The following is a 15,459-nucleotide window of genomic DNA, read 5'->3' as shown; positions in this document are numbered from 1 at the left end:
CACATTGTTGTGATAAAGCTGTATGGAATCTACAAGAACTATTTCTAGAACTAATAAATGAATTTAGCAAGGTGGCAGGATTCAAAATCAACATATAAGAATCATCTGGGTGTGGTGGTGCACACCCATAAGTCCCAGCTACTTAGGAGGCAGAGACAGGAGGATCACTTGAGCTAAGGAGTTTGAGACCAGCCTGGGCAACATAGCAAGACCTCATCTCTAAAAAACAAAACAAGAAAACAACTGGAAAATGAAATTTAAAAAATCAAGGCTAGGCATGGTGGCTCATGCCTGTAATCCTAACACTTTGGGAGGCCAAGGTGGGAGGATTGTTTAAGGCCAGGAGTTTGATACCAACATAGGCAACACAGGGAGACCCCATCTCTACAAAAAATGAAAAAAATTAGCCAGGTGTGGTGGTGCGCACCTGTACTTCCAGCTACTTGAGAGGCTGAGGTGGGAGGATCACTTGAGCCCAGGAGTTTGAGGCTGCAGTGAGCTATGATCATGCCACTGCACTCCAGCCTGAGCAACAGAGTCAGACCCTGTCTCTAAAAAAAAATAATAAATAAATAAAAATCAAATAATACCTAAGGAAGAAATTTAATGATAGATATGCAAGGGAAGCTATAAAACATCGCTGAGAAAAATTTTAAAAACCTAAATGAATGACAAGATATACTATGTTCATGGATTAACCAACTCAATACTATTAAAATGTTCATTCTTCCTAGATTGACCAATAGATTCAACACCACCCCATCAGGATTCCAGCAGCTACTTTTGAAAAACAAGATAAACTAATTCTAAAATTTTTATCACAATGAAAAGAATCTAGAATAACCAAAGCAATCTTGAAAAAGAACCAAAGTGAAGAAGTTACTAATTTCAAGACTTACTAGCAAGCTCCAGTAATCCAAAGTGTGGTATTAATGTAAGGGTACACAAATATTAATAGATTAATGGACCAGAAAAGAAAATGTAGAAATAACTATACACACATATGATCAACTGATTTTCAACCAAGGGGCCAAGCCAATCTAATGAATTAAAAAAAATCTTTTAAACAAATGTTGCTGGAACTGTATATTCACATTGGCATCAAATAAACCTCATTCTGTTCACAAAAATTAATCAGATGAATCATATACCTAAATGTAAAACTCTAAACCAGATATAAAAGCTCAAACCATTATCATCAATTTGAGATAGGTCACAGACCTAAACATAAAACCCCAAATCATAAAACTTCTAGGAGAAAATACCTTCTTTGAAACTTTGAGATCATAAAACTATAAAAGAAAAAGCTGATAAAGTGGGCTTTATCAAATAAAAATTTCTGTTCATCAAAAGATCCCAATAAGTAAATAGACAAACAGCAGTCTTTAAAAAAATCATAGCATATATATCTATCAAAGGATTTGTATCCAGAATATGAAAAATAATACCAAAATAAAAAAACCCAATTTTAAAATGAGAAAAGACAAGAAAGACACTCATGAAAGATATACAAATGGAAAATAAACATAGTAAAAAGTGCTGGACATCATTAATCATCAAGGAAATATAAAATAAATTTATAAATAATATAAATTTATATAATATAAATACATTTATAAATTTAATATAAATATAAATGTAATAATTTATATTAAATTTACTATAAATTGAAATCATATCCACTAAAATACCAAGAGAAAAAACACTGACAGAGCCAGGCTCAATGGCACACATCTATAGTCCCATCTACTTGGGAGGCTGAGGTAGGACGATTGCTTGAGACCAGCCTGGGCAACATTGTGAGACCCTGTCCCAAAAAAACCAAAACCAAAACCAAACAAACAAAAAAGCCACTGACAACAGTAAATGTTGACAGAGTTGTGAAGCAACTAGAACTCTAATATATCATTGATAGGAGTACAAAATGGTAAAACCACTTCGGAGAACAGGAGGGTAGTTTCTCATAAAGTTACACTTACAATATGACCCAGCAATGTTCTACTCTTAGGTATCTATCCAAGAGAAGTGAAAACATATATCCACAAAAAAAGAAAAACAAAAAGCCTTGTGTAAGAATATCCATAGCAGCCTTATCCATAATTGCCCCAAACTAGAAACAACCTAAAAGTCCACCAATAGGAGAACTGTAGTATATTTACAGAATGAAATACTCAACAATAAAGAACAATCTACTGATACATACAATATGGGTGAGTCTTTAAAGCATTATAAATGAAAGAAGCCAGATACAAAAGAGAGTACATATTATATGATCCCATTTATATAAAGTTCAAAAGCAGGCAAAACAAATCTTTAGCAATAAAAATCATCAAATGATCACTGGCTGGGGAGGGGCTCAGGGATTTTAAAGTTACACAAGACAACTTTCTGGGTTAATTGTAATGTTCTATATCTTCTTTTGGGAGGTTATTACATAGGTGTATACAATTGTCAAAACAGGAAACTGAACAGTTAAGAGGTGTGCATGTCACTATACTAATTTCTATATATCAATTTAAAATAAAGGTGAGCTGCGGATTCCTATTCTAGAAGCATTTGTCTCTAACCTTTTACTGACCTACCTGACCTGTTTGCTTCAGTGTGATTTTAGGGCTCTAATCAGTTCAGGGATAGGCCCTTAATTATGGAATTTATCTTAAAGGGCACACAATTGACTGTCCCAAAGAAATAGAATTTAGAATCTGCAAAGCAATTTTGTGGAACCAACAATCTTTTATTTCCATTGGTTAGTGAGCAACCATTCGACCACTGTGCAACCATTTGACCATTGTAAGGCACTATCTTGTACTAATTTGATTTTTACATGAGTACATGGTGGAGTTCTTTAAATGTACAATACTTAACCTACTTTATTGTAAGCTAGTCAAAATGATAGGGTAAAAATTAATTCTTCAAAGGCATGCAGAATACTATCACTTTTCATTAAGCCCATTCTCTAGCATTTGCTGCCATGACCTCTACAGTGCTCCAAATTAGCACCAGAATTTTAGGATAGAAGATAATTTCCTATCCAAAGCAGGCATCTTTTCCAAAGCAGATGGACACTCAGGTCATTCTTCTCTTAGACAACTCATTAGTATTTGCCATAGTTAGGTAGAAATGAACCACAAGTCAGGGTATGTGGTAGGAATTTATTAACAAGCAAACAACTTTGTTCATACCAGGAAGACCAGCAATTAGGTTATAAATGAGAGCAGGTGCAAGAACTTAACAATTTTAGAGCATTCCATCAAAATGTCTATTGCCCAAGTAGGCCCACAAGAAGTGCTCTAGAAATGCTGGGTTATTATTTTTTGCTGTACTCCCTCTGAGAAAATGACATGACCTGCAGAGGTGGAGGGAAACACAGCAAGGGAGTCTGCCTGCAAGAGGAAGCTGGGAAATTTGATGGTGGTATTTTTGGATAGGATGCCTAAGAAAACTTGGGACAAAATCCTGTGTGCATTTGCTCGATCCTTAGGAATCTCAGCTTGGCCAATTGACTCCAGAGAGCTAGATCCTCACTGCACAGGCCCCAGATTCATAATTCTAAGAATAGCCATTTGATGTGCACTTAAGTGGCTCCTAGGGCACCGTTTTGTTATTATACATAAATGAATTTTAGCCATCAGAAAGAAATCTAAAATCTATAGAAACAAGTTTTCAGCCTAAAGAGCCTTCTGGGGAATAAACTGTCTACTATAAGGAGTTGGTTTTATATTCCTATAATTATCCTTCAACTTCTCATCCTGAAACATGAATACTCCATGGCAAAAGGCAGGTGACTTGAAGAGTAAATATCAAACTTGTATACAGGTGTAGTCAGTGAACAGGGATTTACAAGTGCCAAATAAAACACAAAATGGTACTTAGGAAATGTTAATTTGTGCATATAAAGCCAGTGTCAGCAGAGGTCTGTGGTGTGCACCTGTAGTCACAGCTACTTGGGAGGCTGAGGCAAGAGGATCCCTTGAGCCCAGGAGTTCAAGGGTATATAGTGAGCTATGATGTACCTGTGAACAACCACTGCACTCCAGCCTGGGCAACATACTGAGATTTCATCTAAAATAAATAAATAAGCCACCAATGTCATCAGCTCAAAGTAAGTAAGACTGGCCTTCTGGAAAGGGTTTGGAAATACGGGGCTTGCTTCTTAACTTATTAAAATGTTGCGGTGGCTCTCAAATGTGAGGGGGGGAAAAGGCATACTTTGGGTCCTTCTTAGTAGTGTATCTGAGGTTACCAACAAAAAAGGCACATGTTTTGAACAGAGAAGAGCTAAGATAAGAATTGGTCACTGAGTTTCCAGGGCAATCTAAGGGTGGAAGTCCCTGAATCAGTTTACATGATTTTAGCAGGTGCTTTTGGTAAGGCTGTTGGAGAAGCAGTTACAGTGTGGTGAAAATAATACAGTGGTCAAATTGGATGACTGGGCAATTCATTGAGTCCCTATGTAGAATCAAGGTTAAGAGCCTCAGACAAACCAACAGACCCTTTGTTCACTGCTGTACCTCCAGTGCATGGCACCGTGGGTGTCGAGTGAAGGAACCTAGGTTTGAAACTTCATTCCACTGCCGACAGCATAAACTCAGGGAAATTACCCATCTTTGAACTTGTTTTCTTATTTATGAAATGGAGATAATAACTATAGCATAGGATTGTGAATTTAAAGGAGATGGACATGAATGAAGCATTTAGTAAATACCAGCCATAATTATCAATTATATACTAATTCCTTCTGTTTATTTTAAAAAGAAAATTTTCAGGGCATTTCAGTTTTGTCCAAGACAATTTCTATGCTATGTACCCAGCTAACCATGCTCTCCAAGATCTGCTTCTCCACCCACGGGGGTAAGCCCCTAAGGCCACATTTGTCCTGACGATCCTGCTCCATGGGTCTGACTGGCTCTGTCTGCATGTGTCTGGGACACCTGGCGCTAAGGGGTAACTGACAGGAAAAGCAGAAGCTGTTAAAGAGAATGATGTGGATGTACAGAAGGCAGACAATACCAGTTGAGGGGGCCAAAAGGGCTTTCCAGTTCCCAGGTCCAATCTCATCCTGCCTTTGGGAGTCTATGAGACAGTTCTGTATCCTTGTTTTTTGCCTGAGTTAGCACCAGTGTGCCTATTATTTACAACTAGGCTTGCTTCCCCATTTTCTGTGATCTTCACAATATTCCTACAGAACAAACAATATAGCATAATAGAATGAACATATGGAATCAGACAAGCATGACCCTGCTATATACTCAATGTCAAACTTTTAAGAGAATTAATAGTCTGAGTCTGTTTCCTCTTTTTACAAATAGGATAGCAATGCCTATTTGTCTTAGGGCTGCTTAGAAGATACAGGTAAGTAAGCTATCTGGCAAGAAGCACTCAACAAATTATCATTCCTATTAGTATCCCTATTTCACAAAAGGGACAACTATGGCTGAGAAATATCAATGTTCTACCTACTATACCACAATGGGAATAAAAAGGGGAAAATCCACTGTCTCAACACACAAAATTATCAAAAGAACGAAAAATCAAAGTGAGAAACTTGTGAACTTAATTCTAAGTGATTAAGTGGGATTGTCCATTTACTTGCTACAAATAGCTTAATGACAGTTTTGCTTATAACCACTCAATTTCTTTTGCTCAGACTCTAGTTTACTTTCTCAGATAGATTTCTCCTCTTTGGGAAGAGAATGTATTGCCAGTTGACACGAATATTCTACCCTGCTTGTCAGTTCTACTTCTAGGTTAAGGTTTTGTGAACTATTTTTCCAAGGTAGACCACTTACCAGAAAACTGGCAAAAGCAACAAAAAAATTAGGCACTGCACACCAGACCCTTAGGAGGCACCATTCCACAAAACCCACTCAGCTAGGACCTACGGTGAGGACTTACCCTGAGCCTGTGATATTTACCTTGAAGCCTTTTGGCCCTTATGAACTAGAATTGTTCACCTATACTCTCTCTTTGCAATTACAGAATTCAGTCTAGATCAAAAGTCTCAACCTTGTCTGCACATTAGAATCATCGCGGTTAAGGGTAGGGATGGGGAAAGGGCTCAAAGCAATTAAACCATAATCTCTGTAAGACTCAGGCATTAGTATTTTTAAAATCTTCTCAGGGATTCCAATGCACAGACAAGTTTGAAAACCACTGGTCTAACGTCAGATGGACAGGACAGTGGCATTAAGTTACAACCCACGACTAATAAAGCTGGAAAATGACAGCCTAGGGCAGTTTTTCTTTGGCCCACATTTAGAAATATTGTAAAGTGCCAACATTTCAAAATTATGAGAATTCACATTAAGTCTGGATTGTACAGGATCCTCTCAAAGCCCACCTAGCCCTGGGTAGTCCATTCCTAGAATACTTATCTAGCTCTTGTAGACATCTGAGTCTGAGACTCCTGGATTACTTGAGACCCCTGAATTACTATGGTAATAAGGTTGTGCTTTTGGCACTGTTAGAGCTGCTACATATCAACATGTGATTGCTTTACAAACTAATTAGCTCCTGCTCTGAAAATGGCCTTAAACCAGCATATCATAGCCAGAAAACTGCTTTTATCATAGCCAGAAAATTGCTTTTCACAAGAATCCCATATTATTTTTCCCACCCTAAATGCTACTGCCTCAAGAAAGATCAACAACAGTTGCCTTAAAATTTGGATTTAATTTCACAAAAAGCCAAAAGTGAAAATCCAAAAGTTATACTCTGTGTACTCCAATAGTAGGCACTATTCGATTTCCAACTGAGCATTGCTGAGTTGGCTATTTCATCTTGGGTAATTAAGTAGAGAATAGAGAAGCAAATCCCTTAAAATAAACCAGATATATACTAACGTTATCCCCAAAGATACGTGAAAAATCTGAGGGGCCCATATATTTTCCTGTTTCTGAAGGAGTCAAAATTTTCCCATAATGCTCACTGCTTGTTATCTTAAAGCCCCAAAGGTCATCCAGTTCCAAGGATAAAGGCTCAGATCAAATGGATATTGGCTGTCCTGTGCATTCTTGGTTATTAGTTATAAAACAAATCCTCTAACAAGTTCCAGTAGACTAACCAAAATTCTTTACATTTGAAATTCATTTGAATGAATAAATAACCACACTAACAACGGCAAATTACTAGGGCACCACTATCAAATCATGCTAAACCATTTATTTTCAACTATTACACGTGGTAGTCTCCTCATGAGGAATGACTACCCTAATCTGCAAGATGAGAAGAGCTACCCCTACCCATGGCTGGCTTCTCCTAGCAATTACGCAAAACACAGGACCTCATTGTTGCAAACTCTAACAAATCAAAGATGAGAGACAGTATACAGCAATCCTCCAACAGTAGCAGCAATAGGCATTTATACAGTTTTTGATGTGGTTTAAAAGTCCAATATATGAGATCTTTTTGTAGTTCATAAAGGTGATGATTAGGTTTTCACACTCACATGTGAGATATGCCTCCCTCAAACCTTGTTACAACATCTGCGATGTCAGCACATTACCCATCTGATTTTTAAAAAAGTACAAAACAGTTAAGAACTACTTTTCAGGTACTGAATAGTAGGTCACTCTGAGACTAAGATATGAAAATATGATACCAAGAGGTAGTACAATGTGGTTTGAGTCCCAGATAGAAGGAATTGTGATATCTTGGGCAAGTTACTTAACCTCCTTGAGACTTATTTTCCTCCTTTGTAAAACAGAGCAATTTCTACTTCATTTGTTTCACACAGTAATATAAGTTAAAGTGCTTTGAAGATGCAAGTGATAAATGAACTCTCGTTAATTATATATCCAAATAAGATAATTAAACTGTCCTAAAATATGGACTTAGCTAGAATCTCAATGACAAGTATCTCTGACTTTGGAACCTTCTGTAAGACAACTCTTCCTTCATCCCCATGGGAGACATCAGCTGTAAGAATAAGCTAAATGGAAGCAATGTGAAGGAGTTTTGAGGTTAACTGAGATGACTTTTAAAGTATTTTATCTTCAAAAAATTGACATTCAAAGATCTACTGGGTATCTAATATGTATCACTGTTATAACACAAACAGCAATCTAAATTTAATGTTTGAGACACAGAAATTAGAAAGTTTTCAGAAATTGCTCTGAAGGCCTTATTAACCAAGTTAAGTGTGGGGGATGGTCTCATTCACAGTTCCTTGCAAAGAAACTGAACCAAATCTTGACATTTTATATTAAATAGGAACAGTGAATAAGGCACATAATACGGTGGCTGTTAGCCACCTAGTCATTTTTTTAACTATAAAAATAAACATAAGTAACTAATGGAATAACAAAATAAAAGTTTATTTTATTAGAATTAGGAATGTTCTTTCCCTCTGGGCAACCTGAACAGTCCAGTTACAATGAAAATCTAAGAACAGTTATTTCCACAGCACAGGGTGCTCTATGCACAAAATTACAGGGTTAGGAGCATTTAATCAATTTACCAATCTGATTGTCTCACCAACCCACCCCATCCCATCCCCCAAGTGCTCTATACCGGGATTTGTAATTAAGTGAATGTCACATTAAGTCCTTTTCTCTCTTGTACTAAATTTCAGTTCCTAATCATGGCTGAACCAATATCACACTGCAGATTCAACCATTTCAAATGAAGTCAGTATTGGATCTGTTGTATATGTGTGTATGTATACACATGTGTATTTAATATATTTATTTAAAAACACACAAAACACATACATCTGGGTTGCAGCACATTACACAGAATTTAGAATCTGATTGTATGCTACTCAATTTTACCACTGCAGTTGTGTCCTGAGCTTTGGATCAAAATTTTATTTTAAACCATTAAAAGTCCACCTGCTGCTCAATGAATCTGCTGTTCAAATGAAGCATGCACTTCTCGAAAGACAATGTAACCAACCTCAAGAAGACAAGGAGACCCTGGTGCTTACTGTGAATAGAGCCCTCTGATAAAAAGTCTTAGGTAGGTGAAATAGGGAAGCTGTCATACAATATGGCTTGCCTATCCCAGCTGGGGGCACTGAAGCTACTAACAGAGAAAGCAATTAACTCTGGGACTTTTGTCAAATATGATGATAGCTGTTAAAAGCTTGGAAGTAGAAAAGGCCAGTTCAGCTTGATCCATACAAATCAGGGAATGCACTCACAACTGCAATACCCTCAGGTAGTATGCCAATGCTAAAACTAGAAAGCATCTCTAAACAGCACTGTTCCTCCACGAGTGGGAGCTGATATTATGAAGTGCACACACTGTTTTTGGATACTTGTTGCAAGGGGAGCATGTAAAGAGGATTCATGACACTCAAACGTAGATACTGCAAAGTTAACTCGTAAGATTTTTTTAAAAACCCCACACATACACAAAGCATTTTAAGGGAACCACATATATCTATATAGCAACTCTGGCTGTTTTTCAAAGTTACCAGGGAAAGGAACTTAAGCTTTCTTAAAAACAAACAAACAAACAAACAAACAAAAAAAAACAACTCCTTAGTTTTGATAAATGTCTTTTAAGATTGATGCAGTCATTTAAAGTAAAATAAAGTCAAATGGATGATGGGGGAAAACTCGGGGTGGGGTAGGGGAGACGAGAATATGGAAGAAGCAGACACTGAGTTCAGATTTGCACCTGAGGTGGCAAGTGAGGGAAGGAGAAAAGGTACAGGTAAAGTTGATCCTAAAGCGACAAGTGGTTTAAGGAAGCAGCATAATATACTCAGCAAACATTCACTGATTTTTGATGGGAAAAGAACAGTTGCAAGTACATCTCAGGTAACAACCTTTTCTAAAAGGAAAAGTAGGGTTGATTCAGCAAAGCCTAACTTAGGCAAAAGGCCAGAGGAAAGTGAACCTACTTCCCAATGGAGTAAAGATGTACAATGCAAGAGCAGACAAAGCTGCCTCACAATTGGTAAACACTCCCTAGGCACGAGACATTTAAAGGAAGACAAAGAGGTCCTCAGCCCAAAATGGCATTTAATATTTAGACCTCTTAATCTAGTTGCCTAGTTCACTCTGCACTCCTGTATAAAACTGACAGATTTCGGGATGCTGACCTGTTGCAAAACACCACAGCCTAAATGGTCTAAACAGGCATATAGTTAATAAAACCACCACCATCCTTTACTTTTAACATAGCTCTTAGTAGAAATTTCATAAAAATGGACATCACAGCTAAAATGCATTATTAATTTTCCTATCTGCTGACAATAGAAAAAAAGCAAACTCAGTGATTTCTATTTAAATGCACTAGATGGGAATATCATGTTCTAGGGGTGTTCGCCTTCAAACTGAACCCACAGCAACAAGCACAAGTAATTTCAGTATCTGTCATTTTAAATTCACAATCTGAGACTAAGTGAATGGCTATTTTTTAATATTTAAAACAAAACATTCTATTTGACACCCTAACGTAGAAAAGGGGTGAGAGATGAGCCATAACTAAACCAAAAGGCTCAAAGCAGCAATTAAGGGAAAACAAAAAAGGAAAAGAAATTTTGAAATGCTTCCTCTGGGTGTGACAGGAAGCCTAGGAAGCCTATAGCTGTGTGCATGACACAGGCACACAAGGGCTTGGGTTAGAGGCATGAGGCCATGGAGGGGGATTTGGTTGGGGACAGGATCATTCATGAACTGCAGCAACAAAACTCCCTGTTGCAGCTCTTATCAGGACGTGGCCTTTAGTCAGAGCTTGACCTCCTTGTCCCTGATCAAGAGCTGGGAATTCAAGGCATGAGGCCCATGGCCAGCATCAGACACTCCAAAACCAGAAAGGGCAAGTAACCCTAGGAAAGGGGAACTGAAGAGCTCTAGTTAGGTCTTCCAGAGGTGCTAAACCAGCACACCTTTTATCCCAACCCCAACCCTGGAAAGATAAAGCAAACTGAAAGAAAATGCACAGCAAATAGACATAATCTTGAAGATTTTTAAAGAATAAATATTTTTTTTGTAATTAAACATTATGCAAACACGTGCCACGCTTGCTTTGTCCATGCATATGCGCTATATACAATTTTGAAAAATACTGTGTTGTCCTCTTGTTTTAAAAGTCATATACAAAGTTTTTTGTTGTTTATTTAATCCTCTTGCTGCCTACCCCTTCCCCATTCCAAAATTTTCCTTACAAGGAACTAATCATCATTCACTCATGACCGTGGAGTATGAGAGAAAGAGTCAGTCTGTGTGTGTGTGGGTGTACTTGTATGTGTAGGGGAGGAAGGAGAAGAGGTCCTTTACCAAAGTACAACAAAATGGCTGGTCTGGACATGAAAAGCAGTATCAAGGAGCTGTTTGAAATTTTAACTGTACTACACTCAGGAAAAAGAAAAAGAAAAAAAAAAAGGAGTCAGCTTTGAGAATGAAGCTACGTTACAAGTTAAAGTTGGAGGGCTTTTAGTGTGTCTGTCACACTTTTGTTGGCGGCCTAGAATACTGTAGTACAATGGTTTATCTACCTTTTTTATTACAATATAATTTACTTAAACTTTCCATTAACAAAACAGAATTCTGGTACTACAGACCAGCGGTGTCAGAATAGGCTTAGTGCCTCCTTGTTTGTGTTTGTTTTGTTTGTTTTAATTGCATGAGCACTCTAGATGGTAAAGTTTTCAGAGTTCATTTTATGCAGGGCCATTCTCAGTCCTCAATGTATTCCCACAGATCTTTTTCATAGCCTTCATGTACATGCTGTAACAAAACCCTTCGTCGACTCTCACAGTATCTGTAATCAAAGAGAAAGAAAACAACTTGTCAGCCTCCAATAACAAAAAAAAAAAAAAAAAAAAGAGGCATTTACTTATTTTTAAGGCACCCCTACAGTTTATCCAGACTTGGAACCAAGCACCTGTTTTTAGTAGAAACTAGTATTTTCAAGACTAGATGTACAGATACATTAAACTGCTTCTAACATTAAAACAATATGTTTTGAAAGCCAGAATTCCTAGTCAAGGGAATTAATTTCAAAGCAATGAAGTGTAAGACGTTCAGATGGGCCTTAGAAATCATGATTCAGTCTGTAGTTCTACAAATCAATAAACAGTTTCAGAAAGAAGTAATTTCATGGGTTGGCTGGGCGCAGTGGCTCACGCCTCTAATCCCAGCACTCTGGGAGGCCGAGGCAGGCGGATCGCTGGAGGTCAGGAGTTCGAGACCAGCCTGAGCAAGAACAAGACGTCTCCCATCTCTACTAAAAAATAGAAACAAATTATATGGACAACTAAAAATATATAGAAAAAATTAGCTGGGCATGATGGCGCATGCCTGTAGTCCCAGCTACTCGGGAGGCTGAGACAGGAGGATCACTTGAGCCCAGGAGTTTGAGGTTGCTGTGAGCAAGGCTGACACATTGGCACTCTAGCCTTGAGACTCTGTCTCAAAAATAAATAAATAAATAAAATAATAAATTTCATGGGTTATTTATTCACATCTATAAAATCTCTGTTAACTATAAAAGTACTATTATAAATGTAATACACTAGCTATAGTTGGCTAAGGCAAGTGAAAATATTAGTTAGAAATAAATCTCCAAGGCTTCCAAATTTCCAAACTTTCCTACTACTTTAAAAAGATATTATCATTTGCCAGGAAAAAACTTTAGGGGAAATAGCTTCATGTTGAGAAAAATCAAACATTTTGCATCTTTAGCTTAAGAGGCATCATGTCTTGAAGCAACATCTGCTCTTAGGACAAAGTAAATCTCTCCTTAGAGATAAAAAAATCTAATAAAAACTCTAAAAGGTAAGTTTCATAGGTCATTTATCAATAGCCCCCATAGGATTCCCAGGCTAAGACCAACATCCAATTCTCAACCCTCACCCTAAAGGTCACTTGTTCTTTTGGGGCTCTTTCTTCCTTCTAAGGCAGCAACTAAATAGTTAAAGCTGAAGAGAAGGAGAATCAGCAGTGAGATAAATGGCTGAATTCCTCCTCTATCCTTGACCAGTACTACTATCTACAATTTGAGTCCCAATGGACAGAAGCAATCTGTGAGAAACATGGCAGCAGCTCAGTTACTGGATATGCTAAACCCAGTTTTACTGTCACTGAACTTCACTGCTAAGGCATACTAGACTACCACTGGCACAAAGTTTTACTCAACAGCTATTTAAAAAAATCTTACCTGTATTTATCTTGTACTTTCTGCTTTATATCCTGCAGAGAATCTTGGGAAATATCTCGCTCAAGGTAGCCCGAAAGCACCTCTGTGGCATTCTCTAGATCTGCTTGGTTATTCTGCAAGAAGAATACACAGTAAATTTTGGCTTCAAAAATAAACCTAAAAGATAAAACATTTTAGCTGCTTTGTAGACCGTACACTACTCTCAACAATGATTCCATAATTTTCATAGGTGGTTTAACTGCACCTGCAAAGTTCTTTAAAGGCTTTCACCTCTAACAACTTGTTCTTTCTTTTCCACAACAATTTTTAAAACAATAAAAGAGCTAAAGATTCACCCACTACTTTTGGAAGGATACTAAGGACAATTTGAAAGGGCTTAATAAGTCTTTTGGAATCTTCTGGTTCTGGGAACTGCTCTTTGCTAGAAACTCAAAAACTTTTATTGCTAAAAGCCCACTTTTAGTCATTACTTCTCCACCAAAGGTAACTACCATATTAACTTCTAATCCCATAGGGTTCGTTTTATCCAAATAAAGGCTTTCGTTGAGAACTTATGATGTGCCAGGTGCTGTATAAATGTATATCTTCATTTTAAAATAGAGAAATAAGATGTTAAGTAATTTGCTCCAAATCAACAGAGCCACAAAGTGATGAAGATTCAAATCTAGGGCTAACTCCAGAACCTGCACACTTAATCACTAGCTGGTTAAATCACATCAATCTGACTGTAGCTTAAGATAAAAGAAATAGAAACTTCCTGTACCCTCCTAATAAATACTATAATATGTTTACCCACATTTTCCAAACAAACAAGAACTTTTAAGACTCTATATATCTTATCTATGAAAGATCAAGTAGTCTTATGACCCAGCTAGGCTTTTCCCCATCCAGAAACTACTCCTACCTCAAAGATAATGGACTGGTTATTCTTTTTGAGGTAGAAAGCGAAGACATAAGTGTACATGAGTGTGGCACGACACTGGCAGAGGACATCAACTGCTTTCTTCAGGAACTGCACCTCAATCCAGGACATGTTGTGCTGTTGCATCTCTTCCATTTTCTGCTTCACCTGAGCATACAGTTTGTGCTCAAAGCGTAGACTTTGCATGTGGTTCATATAGCGATTACAGTAGAACAGGTACCTCTGCAGGGCTGCCCTAGATCGCTGTTCCATTAAGAAAAATGAGGTCATGTAATTATAACATATGAGTTGTACACAAAAGTTGATGTCAAATTAAAATCACAATGAGATACCACCTTAAACCTGTTAGAATGGCTTTACCAAAAACATAAAAGATAGTAAGTGTTCGTAAGAGTGTGGAGAAAAGGGAACTCTTGTACATTGATGGTAGGAATGTAAATTTGTATAGCCATTATAGAAAATGGCATGAAAGTTCCTGAAAAAACTAAAAATAAAACTACCATATGATCCAGCAATCCCACTATCGGGTATATACACAAAGGAATTGAAACCAGAATGTCAAAGGGATATCTGCACTCCTATGCTCACTGCAGCATTTTTCACAATAGCTATGGTAAGGAATCCATCTAAGTGTCCATCAATGGATGAATGGACAAAGGAAACGTGACAGATACACACACACACACACACACACACACACACACACACACGAATATTATTCAGCCTTTACTGATGAAACAGTACAGTAATTTAAGCTAAAATAAGGAACAGACATCTACTGCTGCCTTTGTTATTCAATACTGCTTTGGAAGTCCTATAACTGTACTTTCCAATACCACAGCCATGAGCCACACATGGTTATTTAAATTTATTAAAATTAAAAATTCAATTCTTCAGTGCTCAATAGTCACATGTGGTTAGTGGCTACCAAACTGGACAGAAGTGATAAAGAATATTCCCATCATTAAAAAGAAGTTGTATTGGATAGCACTGTTCTATAGTATGTACTAATGTAATACAAGAAGCAAGATTATTTTAAGTAGAAAACCATAGAGCCAACCAGATGTCATATAACCCCTGATATAATGCAAGAGAAAGTCATAGTAATCAATTGTTACATGTCCCTCTCCCCACCATCAATGAGTCTGAATTTGATCCAGTTTCTTAAATTAAACACCAGTTTCTGGAAATGCAGGGATGGAAGACATCATGGAGTTGCAATCACAAAATCCATAACGTGGGAAATTCTATACCACAAAAGGACCTAATGTCCTCAACAAATGATAATGAAAAAAACGGCAGGGATGAGAAGGATCTGTAGATTAAAACAGACTCAAGAGATATCAATCAAATTCAATTGTAGATCTGTGTGGATCCTGATTTGAACCAACTGTAAAGGAAAATGTGTAAGATTATTTGGGACA

At 37.3% G+C, this 15,459-nt stretch overlaps 1 protein-coding gene and 1 pseudogene across 1 annotated transcript in view; one reads left to right on the top strand and one right to left on the bottom strand.

The window, feature by feature from the left end:
* The first annotated feature begins 7,401 nt into the window (after positions 1–7,401).
* Positions 7,402–7,514, top strand: LOC123630941 (annotated as a pseudogene).
* A 780-nt stretch (positions 7,515–8,294) lies between these two features.
* ARIH1 (ariadne RBR E3 ubiquitin protein ligase 1) overlaps positions 8,295–15,459 on the bottom strand; it is a 117,941-nt gene continuing 110,776 nt past the window's right edge. The window contains exons 12-14 of the mRNA XM_045531485.1: positions 14,018–14,278; positions 13,114–13,226; positions 8,295–11,715 (exon numbers count right to left, since the gene is read on the bottom strand). Of these exons, the coding sequence (XP_045387441.1) occupies positions 11,631–11,715; positions 13,114–13,226; positions 14,018–14,278 (459 nt within the window). The 3' untranslated portion in view covers positions 8,295–11,630. The remainder of the gene's footprint in view (positions 11,716–13,113; positions 13,227–14,017; positions 14,279–15,459) is intronic.

This window comes from Lemur catta, chromosome 1 (genome assembly GCF_020740605.2).
Source record: "Lemur catta isolate mLemCat1 chromosome 1, mLemCat1.pri, whole genome shotgun sequence".
Lineage (NCBI taxonomy): Eukaryota > Metazoa > Chordata > Mammalia > Primates > Lemuridae > Lemur > Lemur catta.
The sequence above is the reverse complement of the archived record's forward strand: the minus strand, read 5'-3'. Positions and strand labels throughout refer to the sequence as shown.